This window comes from Vitis vinifera, chromosome 14, assembly GCF_030704535.1.
Source record: "Vitis vinifera cultivar Pinot Noir 40024 chromosome 14, ASM3070453v1".
NCBI classification, from domain to species: domain Eukaryota; kingdom Viridiplantae; phylum Streptophyta; class Magnoliopsida; order Vitales; family Vitaceae; genus Vitis; species Vitis vinifera.
This window is the reverse complement of record NC_081818.1, coordinates 1,999,775-2,024,659: the sequence shown is the minus strand read 5'-3', so window position 1 is coordinate 2,024,659 and position 24,885 is coordinate 1,999,775. Positions and strand designations below refer to the sequence as shown.

The 24,885-nt window shown below is 32.1% G+C and overlaps 1 protein-coding gene across 2 annotated transcripts; it reads right to left on the bottom strand.

Annotated features, from left to right (window-relative positions):
- Positions 1 to 6,484: 6,484 nt before the first annotated feature.
- On the bottom strand, positions 6,485 to 23,577 carry LOC100242505 (lysine--tRNA ligase, cytoplasmic). Of its 2 annotated transcripts, none has more exons than XM_059742865.1 (18): positions 23,336 to 23,577; positions 19,928 to 20,166; positions 19,684 to 19,759; positions 18,127 to 18,195; positions 17,830 to 17,995; positions 17,640 to 17,733; positions 16,156 to 16,241; positions 14,256 to 14,374; positions 14,114 to 14,176; positions 10,728 to 10,853; positions 10,324 to 10,606; positions 10,110 to 10,206; positions 9,859 to 10,015; positions 7,491 to 7,634; positions 7,320 to 7,388; positions 7,086 to 7,229; positions 6,841 to 6,919; positions 6,485 to 6,751 (listed from the first exon to the last, which is right to left on the bottom strand). In XM_059742865.1, the coding sequence occupies exons 2-18, from the start codon at positions 20,044 to 20,046 to the stop codon at positions 6,744 to 6,746; spliced, it is 1,899 nt and encodes a 632-aa protein (XP_059598848.1). In that variant the 5' UTR covers positions 20,047 to 20,166; positions 23,336 to 23,577; the 3' UTR covers positions 6,485 to 6,743. The 2 variants fall into 2 exon arrangements, with proteins under 2 accessions (XP_059598848.1, XP_002279658.2); XM_002279622.5 differs by having other exon boundaries at positions 19,928 to 20,038.
- Positions 23,578 to 24,885: the final 1,308 nt, after the last annotated feature.

The window sequence follows — 24,885 nt, the reverse complement described above, 5'->3', positions numbered from 1 at the left end:
CAGGGTTTCATAGAAAAATTTTAATGACATGACTTTCTTATGTGTCGATATTATTCATTTTTGGCCTAACATTATATTAAAGTCACTCAAACCTTAGGCCCGTAGTAGCCGATATTACATGTACACAAGGGAATCGATCATTATAGATGGTTTTAGAGCCAAAATTCTCTAACTAGTAAATTCGTTAATATTTCACTAAGGAAGGTTCAAAGTCACAAGCTACCTGTCCTGATGTAATTACTTTTCAAATTTTACTATTTTGATCAATTAGTTTGTCATTTGAATTTTTTAAAACAATTTTCATTCATGCGGGGGATTGTTGGAATTTACATAGGTGAATGCAAATTAGGATTTTTTTTTTTTTTTGGAAGACATGTTGTTTCTTAATAGACACGACTTGTTTTAAATGGTGTAACACAACCTCTTTCAAAGGTTGTGTTTGGTGTCTTAAGGCATAATCTTTCAAAGGATGTGTCTAGTATTTTAAATACATTTCTTCTAATGTCATTTTCAAATATATAAATACGGACCATGGCTTTTTTATTCATTCATTTATAAATTTTGTAATGATATTATCAAATTCATAAAAGTTAAAAACTTAACATTAAGCCCTTGAAAAATCCAAAGGAGAGTTTAGGATAGTAAAAGATATTACAATTATATAATTATTTTTATTTTTTAATAAGTAATAATAAGTCTTTATGTAGATGACGTGAAAGACCTAAACTCTCAAACAAACCCATTCTCTTCAATTGTAACTTTAAGCTAACAATATCAAAGTTATAACCGGCCCAAAATACCAATATACCAAAGTTGTAACCAGCCCAGAAAACCCATTCTTTGATGTACATTAATTTTATTTTCCCCACAAGCGGAAACCGGGTTACCCTCCACAAAACCAATATACATTAATTTTTAATCATCACCATATAAGTTGAAACCAGCCCAGAAAACCAATATATATTAATTTTTAATCATCACAATATAACCTAAAACCAGCCCAGAAAACCAATACCAATATACATTAATTTTATTTTCCCCAGAAGCTGAAACTAGGTCAACCTCAAGACATTAATCATCAAATATACAAATCACTGATCTATCCTTTTTCCCCATAAAATTTTATTTTTTCCAGAAATTTTCATTTTCCCCATAAACTTCAACAAATGTCTGCATCTTAAAGGGTTTCAATCTTTGGATGATAAGAAACCATTTATGCTAAAATAGCCATAAAGGACATAAACAAAAGAGAAAACCAAAAGCAATGGAAAAAAAATAATTTTCTGAAAACCGAGATTCTAAGATGGGAAAAAAAATTGGAAAGTGCCAAAAACTTTACATAAAATAAGCCAAAAATAAGATTAGGACTAACTTGATACTTTGTAGCTCCAACGTTTCTTTCAGTGGCCCACTGGTGGGGCTAGGGTTTTGAAGGAAAAAACCACACTTAACAGCACGGGATGGGAAGAGAGAACAACACGAGATGGAAGTTGGTAAAGTAAAAAATAAATAGTATAAAAAATTGGTTTTTATGCTGATGTGGATTCAAGGGGTTATTTTGAACATTAATATGGGAAAGAGCCTACTTTTAATATTATGTTTAAGCAAAAGCTTATTTTGGCCCAAAAGTCCAAAAATTAACATTTGACCCATAAAAATTACATAATTGATGGAGATGGCATAAGATATGAAAAGACCAATATATTATAAAAATATATCATTTAAAAAAAATAAATTTGACATATTTTCAATTATTTTTTATATATGCAATTTTAAAAATATATATTTTCCAAGATGTTTGATTTTTAAATAATAATAATTTTTTTTTTTTGGAAAATGGTGTATTTTTTTAAATCACTAAATTATATTAAATCTTATTGAGGTTTGAAAAATGAATAAAATTTAAATTAATATTTTTCTACTCTTTTTTTTTTCAGTCATTAAAGGTCATTTTTGGAAAGATAAAAATCTCATATCCTTCTTCTCAATTTTCACACTTTCTCTAGGTCTTGGGCTTAAATAGTGAATTTATATGAACCAAAACTTAATTTTTGAGCCGAACTAGGTCCAAAACACAATTGTCCCCTTTTTTTTATTTATTGAAAATGAATTTTGGTTTATTAATATTTAAAAAATTTTAATATTAGGATATGTTTGGCTCCAAAAAGTTTGAGGGAAAATGTAAAAAAAATAAAATAGCAAAAAATAAATAAAAGTTATATTTAAAAAAGTCAATAAATTATTTTTATATTTTTATTTTAAAATAATTTACAAATATATAAGTTTTTTACTAATTTTAATTATAACTAATTTTCTTTTCTATTTTTTATATTAAAATCAAATATGAGAAAAATAATTTTTTTTACATTTTTTCCTTAATACTCCCTTAGAGCCAAACATAGTCTTATAACGAGTAATTAAAATTATTTTTATTTAGTTGGAACAATAATAATAACACATATTTAATTAAATTGTCAATCATTTTTTAATTTCGATAATATTTAATGACTCATAATCATACATTAGGCAAATGGTAAATTTATAAATAGTCGATACCAAACAATAAACACACTTTGAATATAAAAATAATAATGTATTAAAAAATAAATTTATTAGAAATATAATTAAAAAATAATAATGATCATAAATGTTGTCATGACCAATCTATTTTATAGTTTCAGTAATATATAGAGAGAATTTGCCAACATCTAGGATGAATATGGAGGACTTAAAAAACTAAAAGGAGTTGATTAAGAAAAACTAAAAGTATGTAAAGCTCATTCCTATCTCTTATTTCTAAGCAATAATTAAGAAAATCTAAAAGGTATAAAATAAAGTAAAAAATAAGATAAGGTCCGCTAGATTTATTACCAAAGGAGTTGATTAAGCAAATAATCTTCACAATAATAAAAGTAATGTTCCCGTAAATATTTAAAGTGTGTTTGATATTTGAAGGATTAAAATTTCTAAGTATTATAAAAGTTAGAAACATTTCTTAAAATCACTATCAAATACACTCTTAGAGTTTGTTTGGTAGTGATTATAGAAAATGTTTTTAATATTTCTAATACTTGAAAATTTTTATTATTTAAGCATTTAAAATATTAGAAACGCTTTCTAAAATCACTCTCAAACGCACTCTTAATGACCTTAGGATTATTTTTCTCATAGTTTTTTTTTTTATTTTAAAATTTGTTTCTAATGGTTTTAAATTGTAAAATTTGCATTTATATTTTAAAATATAAAATAATATTTTTAATAGTCACTTTTATATGCTTTTGGCCTATATATGGTTGGTTTGGTGGATTGTTTACTACTTTCTTTTATATTGTAGTCATTTATACATGTTATAATTGCTAGTTTGAGTACATTTTCATTTAGGATGTTATTGATTTTCTATTTTAAGACTTCTGATAATTTGGAGACTACGTTTGATTGAGGGATTAATATTTCTCCATTTAGCTGATACTGGGACATATTTGTGTTTTTGGCACTTGCCTATCATTTCAATTCATTCTATTATTCTCATGTTAGGTTTTCAGGCTTCATATATGATCTGATCATGGTGTTATGGCTTTTGTATTCAAGGTGTCATAGAAATTCTTAATGACATGACTTTCTTATGTGTTGATATTATTCATTTTTTGCTTAACGCTATATTAAAACCACTCAAACCTTAGGCCCGTAGTAGCTTATATTACATGTACACAAGGGAATCGATCATTATAGATGGTTTTAGAGCCAAAATTCTCTAGCTAGTAAATTCGTTAATATTTCACTAAGGAAGGTTCAAAGTCACAAGCTACCTATCCTTATGTAATTACTTTTCAAAATTTACTATTTTGATTAATTAGTTTGTCATTTGGATTTTTTAAAACAATTTTCATTCATGGGGGGGATTGTTGGAATTTACATAGGTGAATGAAAATTAGGATTTTTTTTTTTTTTTGGAAGACATGTTATTTCTTAATACACACAACTTGTTTTAAATGGTGTATTTTGTATTTAAAAGACACAACCTCTTCCAAAGGTTGTGTTTGGTGTCTTAAGACATAATCTTGCAAAGGATGTGTCTAGTATTTTAAATACATTTCTTCTAATGTCATTTTCAAATATATATAAAAAGGGGCCCCTCGTGGCATTTTGATTAATTCATTCACTCCACTCTTTCTTCTTTCTTGTCATTCAAATCCTCCTTACCTTCGAGTCTAATCATTTCTATTTTCTACCAAATATTTGGTATATAATAGAGTACAAATTATCAAATAATTCATTGTTTCTTGTAATTTGAAGTGCTATTATCACAAGAAAGTGATCATTGTATATTGAGAGACGATTGCCAATAAACCATAAGCACTTGAGCGGAATAAATTCGTCTTAAAAACATAGAGTCAAACTCCAACCTCAATCAATCTTATTTGTGAGTTTCAATTTTTTTACTTCATTTTTATCTGTATACTTATTATTCACATATTTTCGGTGATTTGGATAAACACACTCTACATGAGGCTTAACGATGACATGACTGTAGCTACTATGGATGTTTTTTTTTGTATCAAAGATGGAAGCAGGGGTGAAACTGTGAAAACCTCATCAAATTTTGGAATTTCGAGTGAGACTTTCGATGTGATAGAGATTCAAACCAAGCCGGTCTTCCAGATTCCATTTGCTAGACATGATGGTCAGCTTTGTGGGGCCTCAGCACTATCAGCATCATCCCAATACCCAGCCCCACTCCTACAGTCCTACATGGCCATGACCACCTTCACTCCTCTTGGTGTACTTTCCCATTTGGTGTTTTTTATATGCTTTTCTTTGATTTTCATTTTCCTTTTTAAATAACATTCATTTTCCTTTTCTTAAAAATTCTTCAAAAACTCCACTTTAAATATTTCAAAGTTAATAAATTATATAATTCCAAAAATAATGGAATTCCTTTAAATTTTTATGATCCTTTTCAATGATCATAAAAAATATAATATTCATAAAATTAATTCATGTAAATAAATCGAGCATCGATGGGACCCAACATATGAGATTTTCACCATTTGATCGGTGATTCTAAGTGTCTTGTACATGTTGACTATTGATTGATTTTGCTCATTGTTTAAGTAGGTTTGTAACTTTACTTATCTAATTGATTATTTTTCGATGTTTCCTTGGCCATAACATATCTTGATATTTCATAGATATCCGATCAACCACTCAATTGTTATAGTGTCTTGACTTAATTAGTAGAGACTTGACTTTAAGGTTTAGTGGGGTGTTATGTCTTATTAATTATTACCATATCTTTATAATAGGTAATTTGACCCCAAACCTCAACTCAATTTTTCATAGACTTGTTTTTTTGTTTTAGGAGTGAAGGTTTTTATTTTATTTTTAAAAAATAAAATAAAAATAAATGTTGACTTCAAAACAATTTTTACAAAAATCAAAATTTCACAATAAAACATGTGGAGAATGTAGGTCCACACCTATCCACTAATAAGTATTTTTTTTAACTTTTTAAAATGAAAAATTATAAATGAAAAAATTATACTTATAAATGTATAAATAAAGTGAAGGCTAAAGGAATTTCTTGTAATTCAATTAATGCGATTAATATGAAAATATTGATGTGATAATTATATGATTTTTAGGATAAGATTAATTGGTAACAATGAAAAATTAAATATAAAATAAGGATATTTTTGGTAATTTTTACTCAGTTATTTACCTTCTTTACATTTCATTTTTGCTCAACACACTAATTTTATTTTAAATAATCACAATATTATTCCAATTTTTTTTGTTGATTTTACTAAAAAAAACCGGTGATTTATCCTTTTTATATATATATATATTTAACTTTCTCCATATTAATCCATTAATTTTCTTTTAAAAATTTAGATAAAGATATAGAAAAATTAAGGTTCAAGATTTTTTAATTTATTTAATATGATTAATATGAAAATAATTTAAACTTAATTTTTGTAATTTTTAAGATTCAATAATTTAAGTATTAAAATTGTTTAATAAAATTAACAAAATTTATTCTAAATCATTATATTGATACATTTATCTTTATAAATTATAATTAGAATAAAAAAGATCGAGTAATAATAGAGGTTATGAAATAACAAAAGAAATTGTGAAAGTAACTATAACAAATGAGGTAAAAATGCAAAATGAAAATACAAACTTAAATATCAATATAATTAATAAAAAATAATTTCTTAAACATTTTATAAAATATAACTTTTAAATAAAAACAATTGATAAGATAATTATAAAATTAAAGACATTTTTCAAAAGGTCAGCCCCACGTATAGCTTTCTAAATATTTATTTTTTACAATAATATTTCATTTCATTAATTTATTTTATCATGAAATTCGAATTTTAAATCACTTTTAAAAAAATAAAAAAATAAATCTGATAAATCATTTTTTATCATTATCTCTCTCTCTCTCTCTCTCTCTCTATATATATATATATATATATATTAAAAAATTTCAAAGTCTTTGGTATCTTAGCCAAACCGTTATAAATTCCAATGTTTAAACCCTTCTCATCACTGCTTCCCGGGATTTGTTTCATGTTTGGGGTCTAGGGTTTATGATTTTCTCTTTCGGCTTTGAACAACATGGAAGCAGCCATTGTCACTGTCGTTGTGATAGTAAATTAACGATCAAAACTTGACAGCAAGCCCAAAAACGTGCACCGATGAAACATCCATTCAAGATTTCAGTCTTCCAACCCCTACACAGCTGCATGATTCAAAAGAAAAATGAAAATAAATAAATGATCAACTGTTAAGCTCCAACTGAAACATGGCATCCATAATAAATAAGCAAACCTTGGGTAGAAGGTTGTGCAGGAGGCTGGACAGAAGAAGGCTCATCTTGAGGTTTCATGGCTGGAAAGAGAAGAACTTCCTGTCCCCCATAGAATTCAAAATGTAAGCAGTAACCAAGAATTTAGCAGTCTCATTTATATATACCGTGGTTCCTATGTGCATGTGTGTGAGAAAGAGATAGAGATAGAGATCATAACACAAATATACCACAAAGGTAAAAATAAAAAAATAATAGAGATGCAAACCTTAATATTTTGTGAATCTGTTAACATCATTGTAAGTCGATCAATTCCCAATCCCCAGCCACCAGTGGGTGGTAATCCATACTCAAGAGCCATACAAAATGTTTCATCCAAAGCCATTGCTTCATCATCACCTGATTGTCGGTCCTGACATTTGGAAATACATTCACCTCAGAAAAAGTCAGTAATTCAATTAGGACGATAACTCAGTTGCACATTTCTGATGATTTTTTCTACCTTGAGTTGTTCGGCAAATCGCTGACGTTGGACCACAGGATCATTCAATTCAGTGTAAGCATTGCAAAGCTGTGCAATTACAGAGTAGTTGTAACAAGTATGAATGAGAGAGTTGGTTTAGAAAAAACAAAAAATAGAAATAGAAAACAAATCTTGAAACGGCGTAGGTACTTCATGCTTGTTGACAAACAATTCAAAACGTTCAGTCAAGCTTTGTTTCGATCTGTGCCACTTTGCCAAAGGACTCATTATTTCTGGATGGTTGATGATGAAAGTAGGATTTACACAGGCCTCTTCAAGAAAATGCCCCACAAGCTGCAACATTGCAAAATGGAAATAATTAAAAATCCATAAAATTTAAAATAAGCTATACATCATAAAAGATACAATTTAAATCACAAAATGTTGCACCAAAAATAAGTCAGAAGTGGTGCATAAGTCTCAAATTGCACCAAAAATTCACTCAGAAGCTCATACAACTTACTAAAAATATTACAACCTACAAGCCAACAAAGACCGTTATCATCCAATGGCGAAAAATACAAAAACATTTGAGAGAGAGGGGGGGGGGGGGGGGGGGGCCAAGGGGGGGAAGGGAAGGAATGGTCTGCCAGCATACAAGTCATATTGTATTTTAATAAAAATAATCCATGTGAGAAAACATAAGAGCATTCGACCAGATATTGATGATTGAAAAATTGGTAAGATAAAAGAAACGGAAAAACAAATAGAGCAAGAAGGGCTTTAAGCATTTTCTCATGTCAGGCCTTAAAAATGGTATATTTTCAGAAACTGTTTTCAGAAAATATTTCTTACATGTGCTACCTTCGAGGAAGATCAAACTGCTGTGTTCTATATTTTATGAAATGCAAACACTTGAACAATGAAACCACCAAAAAAACAAGTTTTCAAGGATGTATTGCTTTCATTTTGGAGATTAAAATGTCTTCATCAGAACATCTTTTCCTTGTAGGAATTGGGATTGAATCTAAGACATAGGAATTAGAAGACTAAATTTCTTTTTTGATGGATTTAATATTATTAGCCATCTACTGCCCAAGCTTTATCTCTTTTTCTGGTTCATTCATCAAGTCTCCACACTTCAGGTTGAAACTCCAATGATGAACATGATCGCTGGGGGAGCAGTGGCTCATCCATAGGAATTAGAAGACCAAATAGGTTCTTATAATGTACCAATACCAGGTCCAATAAAATTCAGAAGGTATTGGAGGAAGCCCCCAACCAAATAAAGGTTTTTGCTATTAGCTTAATTTCAATTAAAGGACCACTACAACAAATAATACTGCAAAAATTGGGAGCCAAAGGAGTTTTTCAAAGTGCTCATGGTGGGAAAAATGTGTCAAAATGCTCCATTTGTAATTTTCTCTTATACAAAAAATTTCCACAGAAAATTTAAGAAACTAAAACAATTTTTTAGAATTAATTTCACTCACCTCCCTTCAGGATTTGGCTAAATACACTCCCATTGGTTTGAAGTTTCATCAAATGCCCTCCTTATTTTGAGAGAGATAGGAGAGGTTGAAAATGACAAATGAAAAGGAGGGTATTTTCATTTGTCATTTTCATTCACCTCTTCTCTCTCTCAAAATAAGGAGGGTATTTGATGAAATTTCAAACCAATAACGGTTAAGTGTATTCAGCCAAAACCTCAGGGGAGGTGACAGAGATTAACCCTAATCTTGTCTCCTTCGCTAGCTCAATTTAAAAATCCAGAATTTGAACTATAATATAAAAATTTCAGCTCTGATCACAAGGCTGGAGATTACGGAGGAGTAGATCAAGGATCAAGGAGGGATGTTAGAAGAGACAACGGTGTCTTTGGTGTTAGAGGTGGTTACATCTAACAGAAGTTAGTAGTACCTGTGATGGTGGTGGACAGTGAATGTGAGGCAATTATGCTGGTGGTTCTTAACAAGTTACCATTGGTGGTGGCACATATGTTGAAGGGTTGGCAGCAGAAGTGACACTGGTAAAATTACATGGATTTGGGATAGGTTTTGAAAAGGATAGTTTAGTAGGATGACCTATCAATATTATCTTGTCAATAGCATGTGGTAACATTATGTGATTCTAGTATTCATAGAAATGCTGATGCTGGCAACATGCACTAACAGGGGGGTGTCGATAGTGGCAGCAATGCTGGCATGGTTCCAAAGTTGTAGGTAATGGTGAAGACAACAGTGGCAGAAACAACAGTGGTTGTGTCAGTGTCAGTGGTGTTGAGAGGAGCTGGTAGTGATTTTAAAGTGTAGCAGCACATGGCTAGCCTGGTGAAGGAGGTCGAGGTGGAAGAAATGTGGTTTGTTGGAAGTGCAGCCATCAGCCATCCACCAAGGGTTGAGATGAGCCATTTGCTGAACCCATAAGGGCTACTGAACCATGAAGAGTCATGTTTTGGAACTTCCCCAGCAAGGAAGCAGTAATATAACATTAGACCACAAACTTTGTCATATTCCCAGATTCCATTGATAAATATTGAGATGCTTAGGAATGGGTCAAAAATAAATAGAGGATTTACTTTGTCCAACAAACGAGCCGTTGTTTGAGGAGGGGGGCATTTGATATCAAATTTCAAGCATGCATCCACCAAATATTTGTTTGCTTCATCGCTCGAGAGATCCTTGGGTATGCTGAGGTCTGCCATCTTCTCTAAATCCTCTATCATGTCAATCCTCCTGCAATATTTAAAACATCAATCACAAAAGTTATTCCAGAAGGATGGATGTTTGAGGTTATACTTTGCACCATAGATTATTATAGTCAATAAACCTGAAAGGTGGAGTGAAGTCGATCTCAATTGGATCCTTATCCAAGCCATTTGCATGGTATTTAATTTTGTAGCCACCTGTAAGTTCCTTGACCATACCTGTTTCAATTAACTATGGTTAGAAAAAAAATTCAGGGAAAAAATTAATAAGGATAATGAAATGCCACAAGGAAAAAAAAATGTGCTTGTTTGGAACAACCTAAATGCCATGCTTACCACTCAACATTTTCTCAGTGAGCTCCATCACGTCATTGTAGTCTGCAAAGGCCATATAAAACTCACATGTAGTGAATTCAGGATTATGGGTCAAATCAATTCCCTCATTCCTAAATTGTTTTCCGATTTCATAAACTCGGTCTAATCCACCAACAACTAGCTCCTTAAGATAGAGTTCAGGAGCGATACGCATATATAACTTCATGTTTAGATCATTGTGATGAGTCACAAATGGACGAGCCGCTGCACCCCCAGGAATCATGTTCATCATTGGAGTTTCAACCTGAAGTGTGGAGACTCAATGAATGAACGAGAAAAAGAGATAAAGCTTGGGCATTAGACGGCTAATAATATTAAACAATATTGATAATAAAGGAAGATTAACACCTGAACAAATGACTAACCTCCAAGAAATCAAGATTGTCAAGAAAGCTTCTAATGTATGAAATAATCTTAGCTCGGGTCTTGAATATTTGTCGAACCTCCATATTCAACATCAAATCCAGGTAACGTTGGCGATATCGAGTTTCCTACCAAAAATATAAATAAGAAAATAAATTTTAAAATTTTAAAATTAAATAAATTAAATTTAAAAAAAAAAAACCTTGATAACCAAACAATGAAAGGAAATTTTTTTCTAAACTACCAAGAATAAAAATAATGCAACAACTTATAAGGATAGGAAACAAAGAATTTCAAATAGCACAATTAATAATGTCAACACAACTCCACACTGCTCAGATGATTGAAGTGGAACTCACATCAGTGTGCCACTGGGATAAAAACTCACTTTTCTGTTATCCTATAAGACACTATTCACATTACTGCACAAGCCACATTAATATTATACAGAACATTCAGGTTATTGACTAGGAGGGAGGTGTGGTTTGGTGCAACAAAACAACCAAACTTCCCTTCTCCAGTTTAGTTGAGTTCTAGGCACTTTCATCAATGTAAACGAAGCTGCATCAAAATTGTTCACTGATAGTCATTTAATCAACTTTAGCCCTAATAAATCTAACTCTCTCCCAAGTAAACCTTATACTATACTTATAAATAAGTCTAAAAACACATCGTTATATTAACAATCACTATTAACGATGGCAAGAGAGCAGCTGCCACGCTGCTGCCACATCCATATTCGGCGTTCCCATCCTCTCCTGCACCCATTCTCTCCTGCAATGCCCTCCATTCAATCAAACATCCACTGCCATGCCACAGGCTGGAAAAATTGATATATCATGATAAGTGGTCAAAAACAATCAGCATTTTTTTTTTGATAAGCAAATGATATATATAAAACGGCAAATAGCCTCACGGCATACAGGAAGTATACAAAGCTACCAACCCTCAAACAAAAAACAACACGAACCAACCCTAATTGGAGGCTAACCACTCCAAGAAACCTATTAGGGATTTCGACTCCATATCAATGTACACTTTAGCCCAACCCCAAATAATGTATACAAGCGACGTTTTTAATTTCTGATAAGCCAACACCCCCCCTTTAAAAGCTAGCATGTTCCTCTCCTTCCATATAGTCCAGAAAATGAATAACGGGATGGACTTCCACACTTCTTTTCTTTTCCTCCCCACAAAAGAACCTTTCTAACTACTAAGGACCTCCTTTACAGAATTTGGAAAAACCCACTGTACACCACACAACACAAGAATGATGTTCCATAACCCTTTTGCCATTGTACAATGAATTAATATGTGATTGATCGTTTCCTCTTCGCACCCACACAAAAAACACCTATTAGGTAAATGCCACCCTCTTCTCTGCAGCCTATCCAAAGTGAGGACCTTCCCCCAAGTAGCTTCCCAAGCAAAAAAGGCAATTTTGGTTGGGACTTTGCCCACCCAAACATTGCTATGAGGGAAATCCAGCCCTTGAGAATTTACCAACACATTATACGCATACTTGACTTTAAACAGCCCGTCCCCACCCTTCTTCCAAAAAACCGAATCGTCTTCCACATTAACACTATAATCCCTCAACACAGCTAGGAGATTGCCCACCAAACCCACCTCCCAATCATTCAAGTCCCTTAACAGCCCTAAGTTCCACCCTCCTTGACCCGTATTTTGATCCCAACATTCCTCCACTGTGACATTCCTATGGGCAGCCATGGAGAAAAGATTCGGGAAGCCTTGGGACAGCACATTGTTACCGCACCAAAGGTCAGTCCAAAACCTTATTCTATTACCTTTACCCACCTTAAACCCCATATTTTCCCAGCACCAAGTGGATTCCTTCAGAATCTCCTTCCACACTCCAACACCGAACACCCCATTTGCCTTCCTTGTCCTCCACCCAAGCTCCTCTTTCCCGTACTTAGCCTCAAGCACTTTTTTCCAAAGCTCCTCCTTAGCACACGCAAATCTCCAAATCCATTTGCCAAGGAGAGCTTTGTTTAATAGAGTAATTTTCCTTAGCCCCAACCCTCCCTTTTCTTTATCCGCGCACACCGCATGTTGCTGATATATCAGTGATCTTGTGCCAATTTTTGAGAAAAATCAGCCTTCCAAGATGTCTCCATCACTTTTTGCTTTGGAATTTGCCGATACACATTATTTCATCAAAATATCCCCAATTTTTAGCGACATTTTCGTCCTTGCTTATAACTTGGGTTGCTCTTCCTGAAATGCCCTAAATCCAATCCAGCTGTGCCCAACCAAAGCAATTCTAACTCAATCTTGATTCCAAATGCTCGATTAAATGTGACTACATCAATAGATAATAACTCAACATACATTAGAATGTGTAATGATATGTAGTGCACTTGTCCTATTGATTGGGGCACAATGGACGCTTTTCAACTCAAGACTCTATCCATCTGTGTCCAACTATTTAAACACTTGCAGAAGAGCAAATCTCCTTTTTAGTTTGATATTATCAAAAAGAAAAGAAAATTATACCATTTATATAAAGAACTTCTACTACCATTTGCTTTTTAACAATTAAACGAGTACCATAACAGTTCTAATTATATGATAGTTATTTGGTGTCATTACAATCTTGAATTTTTCATGCATACATAGATAAATGTGTATTATATATATTAAAGCTACCTAGATAAATTTTCACATATTTGTTCACCCTTGAGGCTTGGATCAAGTGGTAAAGGGTTTTGTGGGAGGTTTCAGATTAAAGACCCAATGGGACAAAAATTTACCAATCCAAAAAAAAAAAATCATATTATATGTTCAATACAATAAATCCACAATCACTCACATATAAACATCCTTCTGTCTCCATGTATCTCTAATATTGTTCAGGTTCTTTTCAAGACGTAAAACTAAATCAGGCTGATCCACTAATTGATGGGTTTCCCAAGTGGGTAAAAAATAAATTGAAAATGGACATTGCAAAATCTTTTTTTCACCTTGCTCTTTGCATTGCTAAAATCATCCCCGCCCAAAAAAAAAGAAAAAAAAAATGGTAATTTGTAGACCTACATCATGAGCCAAGATAACTAATATGCCTAGTCTGAAAGCTACAAAGTGTATCATGTGAAACCAACAACCATGGAAATAAACAAAAATGTGTATGAATATTTAATCAGTAAATATGCATGCATTTCAAGTTCAACATAATGATACAGAAATTAAATGAGTAAAATGAATTAATTATAGGAAACGGCATTTTTTTTTTCATTTAACTAGGATGAAATCAATAAGAGCAACTCAACTCAAATGAAAAACAAAAAGAACAAAATTTGGACAATTGACAAAATTTCAATTAGTTAAGAGGTCATGTTTTAAGTTGTAGGCTATTAACTAATACCTGATCTTTCAAAATATATGTTTCAGGATTCCTGGTACTTCCTGGGACCCATACATCAGTTTTCTGTACAAACGCCATAAAAAATTGATGTTAGCAAAAAGCCAGACAACATTAAATCAATCACAAAACAAAATCTGCTCACCTTCACATTGGCATTATCAGAACCAGGACCAGCTTTCTGTCTTGGCATCATATGGAGACAATGAGATAAGACTACAAAAGATTTTGGAAAAATACTTAGCTCCCCCCTTTTGGTTTTTCCTGAAAAATAGTTAAACAAAAAAAGGAAAAAACCAAATTAAAAATAAGGAACAACATAAATCACCATAGCTTGAACATGAGCATCATTAGAAATTCTTCAATTAACCATAATGCAAAATGCTTTCGGTAAACATTAACCCAAAAACTGACTCCCATGGATAATAAAAAAGGTAAGATGACAAACAAAGCATCAATATAACTGTGAGAACATGGCATGAAAGAAAAGAAAGAACAATATCAAAATAGTGGCACATTGAGATGTTGTCAATATTCTAACATCTTTTAAATGATTGCAATCGATAATATCCGTGCGGTGCACCAACATAACATCTAGTAAAAGAACCCACAAGATAATAACAAAGTTGTATATAGTAGAAGGAAACAGATAAAAATGGTTGGGCATAGGAATGGCTATCAGAAGCGAGTAGGAGAAGGGGCAGAAGAGAGCACCCTACACCAGTCATAGTAAAGGTTCGGAGAAAGTAGGAAGATCCAAACACACACATACAACTTTAACAATAAAACTAAAAGCTTAACTAAGATTGTACAAGAAACATATCTAAAACCTACATTATCAAGTAAGTAAAGAATTGGGGATTATACTACTGCATGGAAAAACACCAAAAACATTAGATGTAGGCTCAGGGCCCCTATTCTCAATTTTTTTTCCCCTACAAAGGTAGCAGGTAGGTGCTAGAAGGGAAGAACAAAAAAAAAAATGATATAAAAAGCTAATAAAAAACCAATATGATTCAGGATCATAACCAATACTCTAGGATCTTATCCTGTTTCCAAATGGCAATGTTCCTTAATGACAAGCAGGATATTCACTATCCAAAAGATGCACCCTCATCATACTTTTTGATCAACAAATGAGAAGTGTATTAAAAAGCGCCAAAAAGGATGCACCAAAGTACACACGAGCAGACACTAAGCAGACCAAAGGATGCGCCCTCATCATCCTTGAGAAACTCCATTACGGACACTGGGCAGGTTTCACAAGATAATTGATAAATAGGAAGTTTTTTAATTTAAACTAGAAGTATATAATTCTCCTATAATATAAGGAGTTTCCAGCCAACTAAAGCATGGTTGAATGGATTTTTTTTTCTTTGCAATAAAATCTAATCCATGTTTAATTCTGGTTGGTTGCTTCTCTTTCTTTCTTTCATTTATTTATTTATTTATTTTGATAGATAAAGAAGTGTATCTATATATGTGTATATATATAGGCACCAAAAGAGTGGCCCAAGGAAAACAGGATGTATACACCTACCACCAAGAGGCTCAAACAAGAGAAGAATTTACAAAACAAGAAGGGCAACAAGAGCCCAACCAATCAAAGAAACTAACTAAAGTCAAAGAACCATCATTTATAAACATCTTAGTTTCCAACCAAAGAAAGCAAATACAAGAGCTTTTTATGTGATCTAGAACTCTATAATTCTCTTATAAATATAAGGAGTTTCCCTAACTAAAAAGTCGTTGATTGGATTTTTTTTCATCGTAGCCATGATTAACAACATTAACAAAGGATAATAAAATTCTAATGCAATCCTTAGTATTTGGCAAAACAATTTGCAAGAACAAAAAGTTAAATCCACAAGGTTTCATTGTAGTAGCAATGGTTTGATTTTCAGATCAAGATAAAAAAAATTGTATATTCAATTGAAACTTAATTTATAACCATAATTCTATTTCATATACTCCACCAAAGACACATGAAATATTTATAAAGATAGATTAAAGAAGCTATATTTGATTAATTGTAATATCTGGACCTGGAAAGCCAGTGACACCAACAATATCACCCCGCTTCACACCAGAATGGAACCTAGAAAATTCAGCCTCATCCATATCCGAGCTCCTGCATCAATGAAATGCATAGTCTATTAGAGCTTTTCAAGAAGGCAAAAGCCACAAGAAAACACATAATAACACATAATTGAATCTGCTAAAAAAACTCATAGATACTGTTATTTTAACACCTCCACATATTTAAACAAAAGCTATACACATATTGAAGCATGAGTTACACAACTAAAAAGATATCCTAAAGTGACAAGAACTTTTATTGTATCTCAAGCTCCTGCACATGGAGCAGACACATATACTGCTAAACACAGATGATAACTCTCAACAAGCATAATCCAGACTAACACAGGTCGTCTTAAACTCCTAAACACTTAACGGGTTAGGTAGCAGGTGGAAAGGGGGAGAATTGGGATGTTGTGCAAAGGCCGATTGTGCTTGTGTGTATAGGAAACATGTTCATATCTTTAAGTCACCTTTAACATTTTATTTTATATTTTTGATAGGTAAATGCATAAAAAATTTTATAAACAAAATGAGAAAAGGGAGTCTAAAGGCCAACCCAAATGATACAAGGAGTGTACAAGAGACACCTAAAGGCAAAAACAAAAAAGAAGAGGGGATACAGAAAAACTCACCAGCACTCATCTAAAACCCAACCAATCAAAAAAGTTGATTAAAGGTAAAGATTTTTCATCTATACACGACTTAGACCAAGACCAAAGATTACATACAAAAGAATTTTCACCCTTTGAATCGAAAGATCCTCATTTTCAAAAGCAATCATGTTTCTTTTCTTCCAAACCAACCAAAATAAACATAATAGAGCTACCATCCAAGCCTTTCTACGCTTCTTGCCCACAAAGGAACCATGCCATCCTAGGAGGGTATCTCTAGCCGAAAGCGGAAGGACCCACATCACACCAAACAGCACAAATAACAACTCCCACAAAACCCTTGTCTTGGTTCAATGGATTAGAATATGATTAATAGACTCCTCTTCAACACAAAAGAAGGAAACATCTATTAGCTATGGGCCACCCCCTCCTTTTGAGTTACCTTTAATATTGAAATTTAGAATGCCAATTTGAAGAACATATCATTGAAAACCAACTTAGCATAGAGTATGGAACAGTGGTTGAGCTTACTACATATAGATAACAAATCAATAATAGAATAGATATAGACCCTTCTAAACTCTATAGAACCCATCAGGAAAGTCAAGAAGATGTTCAAGAAGTATAACAAAGAAAGAGAAAAAAGCAAAAAAAAATTCATATTAAATAAGTCACCAGACAGAGCATAATGGAAGCTAGCTTTTGATTTGAATATCAAGGATTTAGACAAGCAAATACTAACAAAAACCCTTGTTGAAAATTATTGCCCCAACCTTACATAAATACAAGAAAGAGCATGGATATGTAAATAAGAAGAAATAATAATCATTAGATACCTTGCATCAGCCATAACTTGAACTTTAGCACCATCACCATGCAAATCATAAAAAAATAGCTTTGAAGAGGATGACCGTTTGCTCATTATTCGCCCTTGTATAAGAGGAATATTATAGAGATTAGCATAAAGAAATGCAAAATTACAACAGGTACAACACTAAATGTGTAGAACCCCCAAATTTCCAATACCAGCCAATGATACTGTGATATCCTCAAGGTGATCCCCATTGCTTAAGGCTCCATATTTCTCTATGTATTCAAGGATAGATAGTGTAACAAAGAATTTGTGAGGATATGGATTTTTTCCAGCAGCCTTTTGAGCTGCAAGATATTTCACCCTATTTTCAAAGTATTGCTGCACAAGAAATCAAGCAAAAAGAGCAACAATTGAAGGTTAATACCATATAGAAAAACATTAATAGAAAGGTTCACTTGGAAACCATTAATAGAAAAACATTATTTAATCAAGGGGCAACAAAGCTCTACAGTTGGATCCATATCTTCATCATCACCAGCCATGGGTTTCTGCACCTTCGAGCTTGAGACTGCAGCAGCCTGGAAAAAGAAAGGGACTTATATAGAATGAAAAACAAACAAGCATTAAAGACTAAAATCTTCTCAGGAAATAGAAAACCTTAGAAGTAGAAATATCTTATTTTCAGAAAAAAAAAAAATAAATAGAAAAATCAATGTTAACCCTCACTTGTGATTCAAATATTAAGAAGGCTGGTGAATTCCATTAGAACCGGACTAAGACCTCTAACTCTCAGTTTAATTGTTATGGAAAAAAAAAAAAAACAATTCCATCATCCCCTGTTGCAGAAAACCAACACAAGAAGAAAAAAAAATGCATTCATGATGGAGTTTACAACTTCAAAATTCTTTCATTTTCTTTCCTTTAATTCTCTTCAAAACCAAACAGAACCTAGATTCCTCAAAGCAATAATAATACATAATAATAATAATAATAATAATAATAATAATAATAATAATAATAATAAATGGTGTTTTAAAAGGCTATTGAGGCTTATGCCTTGAGGCTTGCCTCAAGGTGAGGCTATGCAAATTAGCCTTGAGGTTACAGCCTCAATAGAGGGTAATTGAGGCTTAAGCCTCACTTGATTGAGGCTATTGAGGCTTAAGTCTCAAATATTCAAAGGGTTTTAATGGGTTTAGGGTCTTTATCGACTTTTTGTATACATTTGTTAAGAGATTTAAGCCTCAACATTTATTTGTTGTAGTGACTTGTGCTTTTATGGGGTTTTCGTATAGATTTATAAGTTTTGTCTTGCATCCAATATTAGGGTTAAAACTTTTAAAAAATAAGGGCCTAATTGACTACCAATTAACCCTTTAAATTGAAATGAAACGAAGAGATTGGGAAGAAGAAATAAAAGAATTATTGGTCATTATAGTGATCAAGCTTACATCTAATCATTATCTTATTATTGATGGATAAAAGAAAAAATATCACTATAATCAATGGATAAAGAAGAAAAATGGATTGACATTAACATTGATGGGGAAGATAATAGAACAATTGGATATAATTATGATTCATTGGAGGATCCTACTAGTGATAGTGATGGTAGTTTTGAAGATTATTGGATAATTGCATGAGAGAGTTGGATTTTAGAAAAGACAAAGAAACTAAATCAGAAGCTATTGAAAATAACATAACATACAATTAATTTGATTATTATACATTGTATGGTTTTGCTATCATTTAATTTTCATGTGATTTTATTAATATTTTTCTGATTTTTAAGATTTTTTCTTTTTATTATTATTGAAGTCAAGGCTTATGCCTTGTTCTACTTTGAGGGTTATGCTTCGCCTCATTTAGGCAAAACACCTCAAGACTGTCTTTAACCTTTTAAAACATTGATAATAAATAAAAGTTCCTCTCAACAGAACCTATGTCAAGTGCATGGCTTAAACAAGTTGAATTTCCCTGTTTTAGAAAGCTGAAAAACTAAAACAAAAAGAAAATCAAATTTTCTCTTCAACCAACAGACAATTAGGATCTAAGAAACTAATCACCTGCTTTACTTTTTCCTCCTCTTTGCGCTTCTTTTCCTCCTCCCTCTGCTTCATCTTCAACTCCTTCTTCCGAGCACTACCAAAAGCAATCAACAACACAATTTCAGTCAAAACACTACCAAAACCTTAGTTCCACATTGCCACTATTTGCAGCCAAAAAAAGAAGCACAAAGCCTCCATTTTGACTAGGTTTTCTTGTCTTTTCTCAGGAAATAAACAGAGAATTATAGTACGAAAAACTCACTTTTTGCTTATGGTTTCAGATGAAGAACCATCCATGGATAAATCCGAGATTGCTTTGGCAGCTTCTTCAGCAGCACCCTCCATTGGAAATGTAGCTTTAGGTTTTTTCAGGCTGTACATATAATTTATTTATTTTTATTATGAAGTAAATATCACCTGAACCTTATTTCCCATCAATTATTTACTTCACTTGTTCACCATGATTGGATAAAAATAGATCCAATCCACCATCAAATGGATCTGCTCGTACTAAAGCTTTAGTCTTAGGGAATTATAACCATTAGATCTAAACAATCTTTTAAAAAAATTCCCAAAAACTACACTTATCATTTAGATTTGATTAAAAATGAAACAATCATAAGGTACACGTCATTTGCTTATTGGGACCAAATCATTTTCTTGATTTGTAAGATCTTGCTACCAAATGCAACGCATATGATTTTTCTCATGGGGCTCAAAAATGAAAACAGTGAACAAGTAAAATCTTGTCAGTCTCAAATCATTTTCAATGGTTAAAAGTCCTCCGAAACTAACCCAATTTCATACAATGTTTTTCAAAAAAAATGCTACCAAACATGTTTTCCAATGTCATGTTCATTTTCCTCTTTTCAATTATAGGAAAACAGTTTTCATTGTCACTACCAAACATGTTTTTCTTGCAACAAAATAAATGAAATGCATGTATCATTTCAAGCACCCAGTTTCTCCATTAGATCAAAGACAAATGCATGCACCATACACATTAGTTTCTACTTTAAGACACTCAAAGCAGCACCTAGCCAAAACAGGCAATCAAAACAAAATTTTCTGAAAAACCACAAAAAATATTTCAACAACTCAACATTATTTCCTCCATGCAAGCAGATCACAACAAAAAAGGACTCCAATGACAACAAAAAAACAGTAGTGTTGCAGAAAATTAAAAAATATATATATTAAACCACCGACACTGCCAATTTCATATCATCATCGCAACAATTGAAATTATAATAAAACAAAAGAAAAAAAAATATATAAATAGACACAGGGAACCAATAATCCAACAAAAATTTCGTGAGTTGTAATCCAAACTGCCAATAGTTCAGATGTTCAAAGAGAAACCCTAGAATTCAAAACTTATGGTTGTAGCATTCCCAATTTATAAAACGCTTGAGCGTGAAATCCGACCCTCTGTTTGGATTACAAGGAAAAATGAAGAAAAATAAAAGAAAACCACACTTTGATTACTATCTCGAGCCCTAGATGCTGCAAAATTTAAGATTCAAAATTTTCTTTCATTTTCTCAGGCTAATCGCAGGCGATTTTCTTATTATTAATATTATTATAATAAACCCGGTTTATGGCCTATTTCTTCTGTCCAAGAAGTCTTCCATTAATTGCTCTTTTCTTTATCAAACTACAATGACCCATTTTAAATTAGGGTTCCGTGATTTTATTTTGGTTATTTAGGAATAAGCCAAGTTTGGCAATTGCTTGATTTTTTTGATTCTGTGATTTATGCTTTCATTTATCTATGCTTTCCTTTTATTTTCGTTGAGTCTTAGGCATAAAAGGGACTGGTTCTAGGTAGAGACAACAAAAAATTTATTCAATAAGAAAATTCTATTTTTCCATAGTCTATACTGTGTCTTCTTCTTCCTGGCTGTTTCACTGGTATCAGAGCCACGACCTGACACCTAGAATGGTAGATGGGAATAGAACACAAGAAGTTCGTCATTAGGAGGATTCCGTAAAGCAATTGAAGGAGACCTCAGATCAGCAATCGATAGAGCTGAAGGAGTTAACCCGTATGATGATAGCAATGAACCTCAAAATTGATCAACTAATGGAAAAATCATTGGTTCCGACGGGTTCCATGGAGGTTAGTAGTTTAGTTCCAACCAAGCCAAGAATAGGTTCCACTTCTAGCATGAATCATTCACAACCCAAATTTTCTAAATTGTATTTTCCAACTTTTGAGGGGGAAAATCCTACGGATTGGGTGTATAAGTGTGAAAGGTTTTTCAAATACAATGAAGTGTTGAAACATGAGAAGGTTGGGATTGCCTCTATTTATTTAGAGGGTAAGGCTCTAGAATGGTTTCAAGGTTATGAAGCTTCTCTTAAAGAATTAAATTGAAAGACATTCACTGTAGATGTAATTGTGCAATTTGGACCAGGAACATATGACAATCCGATGGGCTAGATTACTAAATTGAGGCAAACCACATCAATACGAATTTATCAAGAGCAATTTGAAGCCTTAATGGCAAGGACTAGAGGCTTAACCGAGGAATTTTTTGTGCAATGCTTCATAAGTGGTTTGAAATATGGTCTTCCTTTGCCTACAACCTTATAAACAAAGTGTCATTCAAAGGAAATAGGAAGTTGTCTCCTCGATTCTTTGGGACATATAAGGTTATTCAACGGGTTGGACAAGTCGCCTACAAGTTGGAGTTACCAGTTGAGTCAAAAATCCACCCTGTGTTTCATGTTTCTTGCCTAAAGAAAAAAATTGGGAAGTCGATCACTCCCTTCACGGAGTTACCAACAACACGAGAAGATGGACAGCTGCAACTTGAGCCCACTTCTGTCTTGGATAGGAGAGTGGTTCTGCGGAACAATCATCCGGTGACACAATGGTTGGTTCGATGGTCAAATTCCTTCATGGAAGATGCAATGTGGGAGGATGCATTTAAGTTACAACAAAAGTTTCCTCTATTTCAACCTTGAGGACAAGGCTTTTCTGAAGGGGCAAGGAATGCAACGACCCATTTTAAATTAGGGTTCCGTGATTTTATTTAGATTTTTTATTCCGTGATTTATGCTTTCCATTATCTATGCTTTCCTTTCATTTTCGTTGAGTTAGGTATAAAAGGGACTGGTTCCTAGGTAGAGACAGCAGAAAATTTATTTAATAAGAAAATTTTATTTTTCCGTAGTCTGTACTGTGTCTTCTTCAGTTCTTCTTCCTGGCTGTTTCACAAACAGCATTGGAATCCAAGCTTTTTTGCTAGAATCTTGTGTAGTTGAGCTAGTGACACAAGAGATTCATACTGAATCTGACTCTATAAATGTAACTTTCTTTGTCATTGCCATATGGCATGAGAAGGAATTAGCACATTCAACTGACTCAACAGTTAGCTTCTACCACTCTCACTCCTCTACTTAGACTTAATCAAAGTCGACTTCTGGAAAGGAGTGAAAGAGAGAGAGGACATGATCCGGAGTATAAGAAGGAAGGGAAGAATTGCAGACAGATAGTAGATTGGAAGACAAGGTATCGAATCTATACTGAATTGAATGGACGAGGAATTGACGTAGGGAAAGAAGAAAAGAATCCAAACTTTGAATAGCACGAAAAATGCCATTATTTTCTCAGCACCCAAACGATTGTATATAAATTGGGGTATAGAGATTGGAAGTGTACCTAGTAGAATTGACCGAAACGCAGCGTTTGGTGAAGGAAAGATAGAAAGCTTTTGAGTGGAGAGATGGAGGCTTCTCCTGCTGCTGCTGCCGCCGGCAAACCCTAGAGAGCTGGAGGCTTCTGCGTGAAGTCTGATGACAGTGCGCTGAGCCTACGTGTAAACCTGAGTTCGTTCTGGTGAGGCCGGCCCAAATTTTTTGACGCTCTGATTTCTAGCCCATACCACTAGCAAGATCAGTACCTTTTTTTAAAAAAAAAAGAATTATGGTTTTATTAATAAATTTTTTGTCTTTTTTAAAGAAATTGACATATTCTTAATATTTTTTAAAAAATCATTTTCAACATGCTTTTTTAATATTATTTTTAATATTAGGATGTGTTTGGCTCCAAAAAGTTTGAGGAAAAATGTGAAGAAAATAAAATAGTGAGAAAAATTAAAAGTAAATAAAAAACAATAGATTTAAAAAAATCAATAAATTATTAGAAATATAATTAATATTTGATAATCATATTAATCAAATTTATATAATAACAGGAAAGGTTTATACAAGTTGAATTTCCTTTAAATATATTTTTAAATTAAATAGAAAAAAAGAAAAAGAAAAAAGTATAATAAAAACAATTTGAAAAAGTAAAAAAAAAAAAAAAAAGAAGTTTCTAGACAGTATTTGATAGAAAACTCTCCTCAAAACGCTTATAAAAAATAACATTTAAATAAAAGTCTTATCAAATACACTCACCTGATTATATTGTTAATTGAAAATAGGTTTGATAGTTTATAACATTTATATTCATAACGGAGTTATTTGTTATTAATTTTTTTTAAAAATAAATACAAGGGATAGATTTGTAATTTTTCATTTTTTATAAAACACGTAAAATCTATTTGAAAATGTATTTTGAAAACAATTCTCAAAATAGGTTTTATGATGCTTTTTGGAATAAAATCTTATTTGAAATTTGGAATGTGCTAAATTTGTAATTTATATTTTTTTATATTTTTTTATATTTTTTTATATTTTTTAAAAATAAATTTTACATGTAAGATTTTATTTTAATTATTTTTCATATTTGTATGATTATTTCATAAACAATCCCAAAAATAATTAAAAACAATTAAAATAGATTTTAAAATATACATTCTTTTCAAAAAAAGTTCTAAAAATAATTTTTTTAAAAATAAAAAAAATAAAAAATTATTTTTAAAAATTTATATTAATATTTGTTTATTGTTCTTTATAAAAAATTTTTAAAAACAAAGTGAAATAGATAATAATTTTTAAAAAATAAGCAAAAGTCGTTTTCATGATTCCTAAAAATCCTCCCAAATAATGGAATTGTTTGAGTGGGAATATAACCCCCATTCCCATTCTTGAATTCCGTAAGCCAAACGAAACCTTACACTCTCCACAATCCTACAAATTTAATAATATATTATGTAAATAAAAATAAGAAATAAAGAAATTAGTTCCACTATATGTAAAATGTATTGAAAATTCTAGTGAAGATGAGAATGAACAATGATAGTTATCATTACCTTACAAAATGAA

Excerpts from the sequence above, each read along its gene's own strand:
- LOC100242505 (XM_059742865.1), bottom strand. The coding sequence starts at position 20,046 with ATGTACAGCCTGAAAAAACCTAAAGCTACATTTCCAATGGAGGGTGCT. Across the intron at positions 10,854-14,113 it reads CATATATTTTGAAAGATCAG|GAAACTCGATATCGCCAACG; the intron begins GTATTAGTTAAT and ends TATTTTTGGTAG. Across the intron at positions 10,607-10,727 it reads ACAATCTTGATTTCTTGGAG|GTTGAAACTCCAATGATGAA; the intron begins GTTAGTCATTTG and ends TCCACACTTCAG.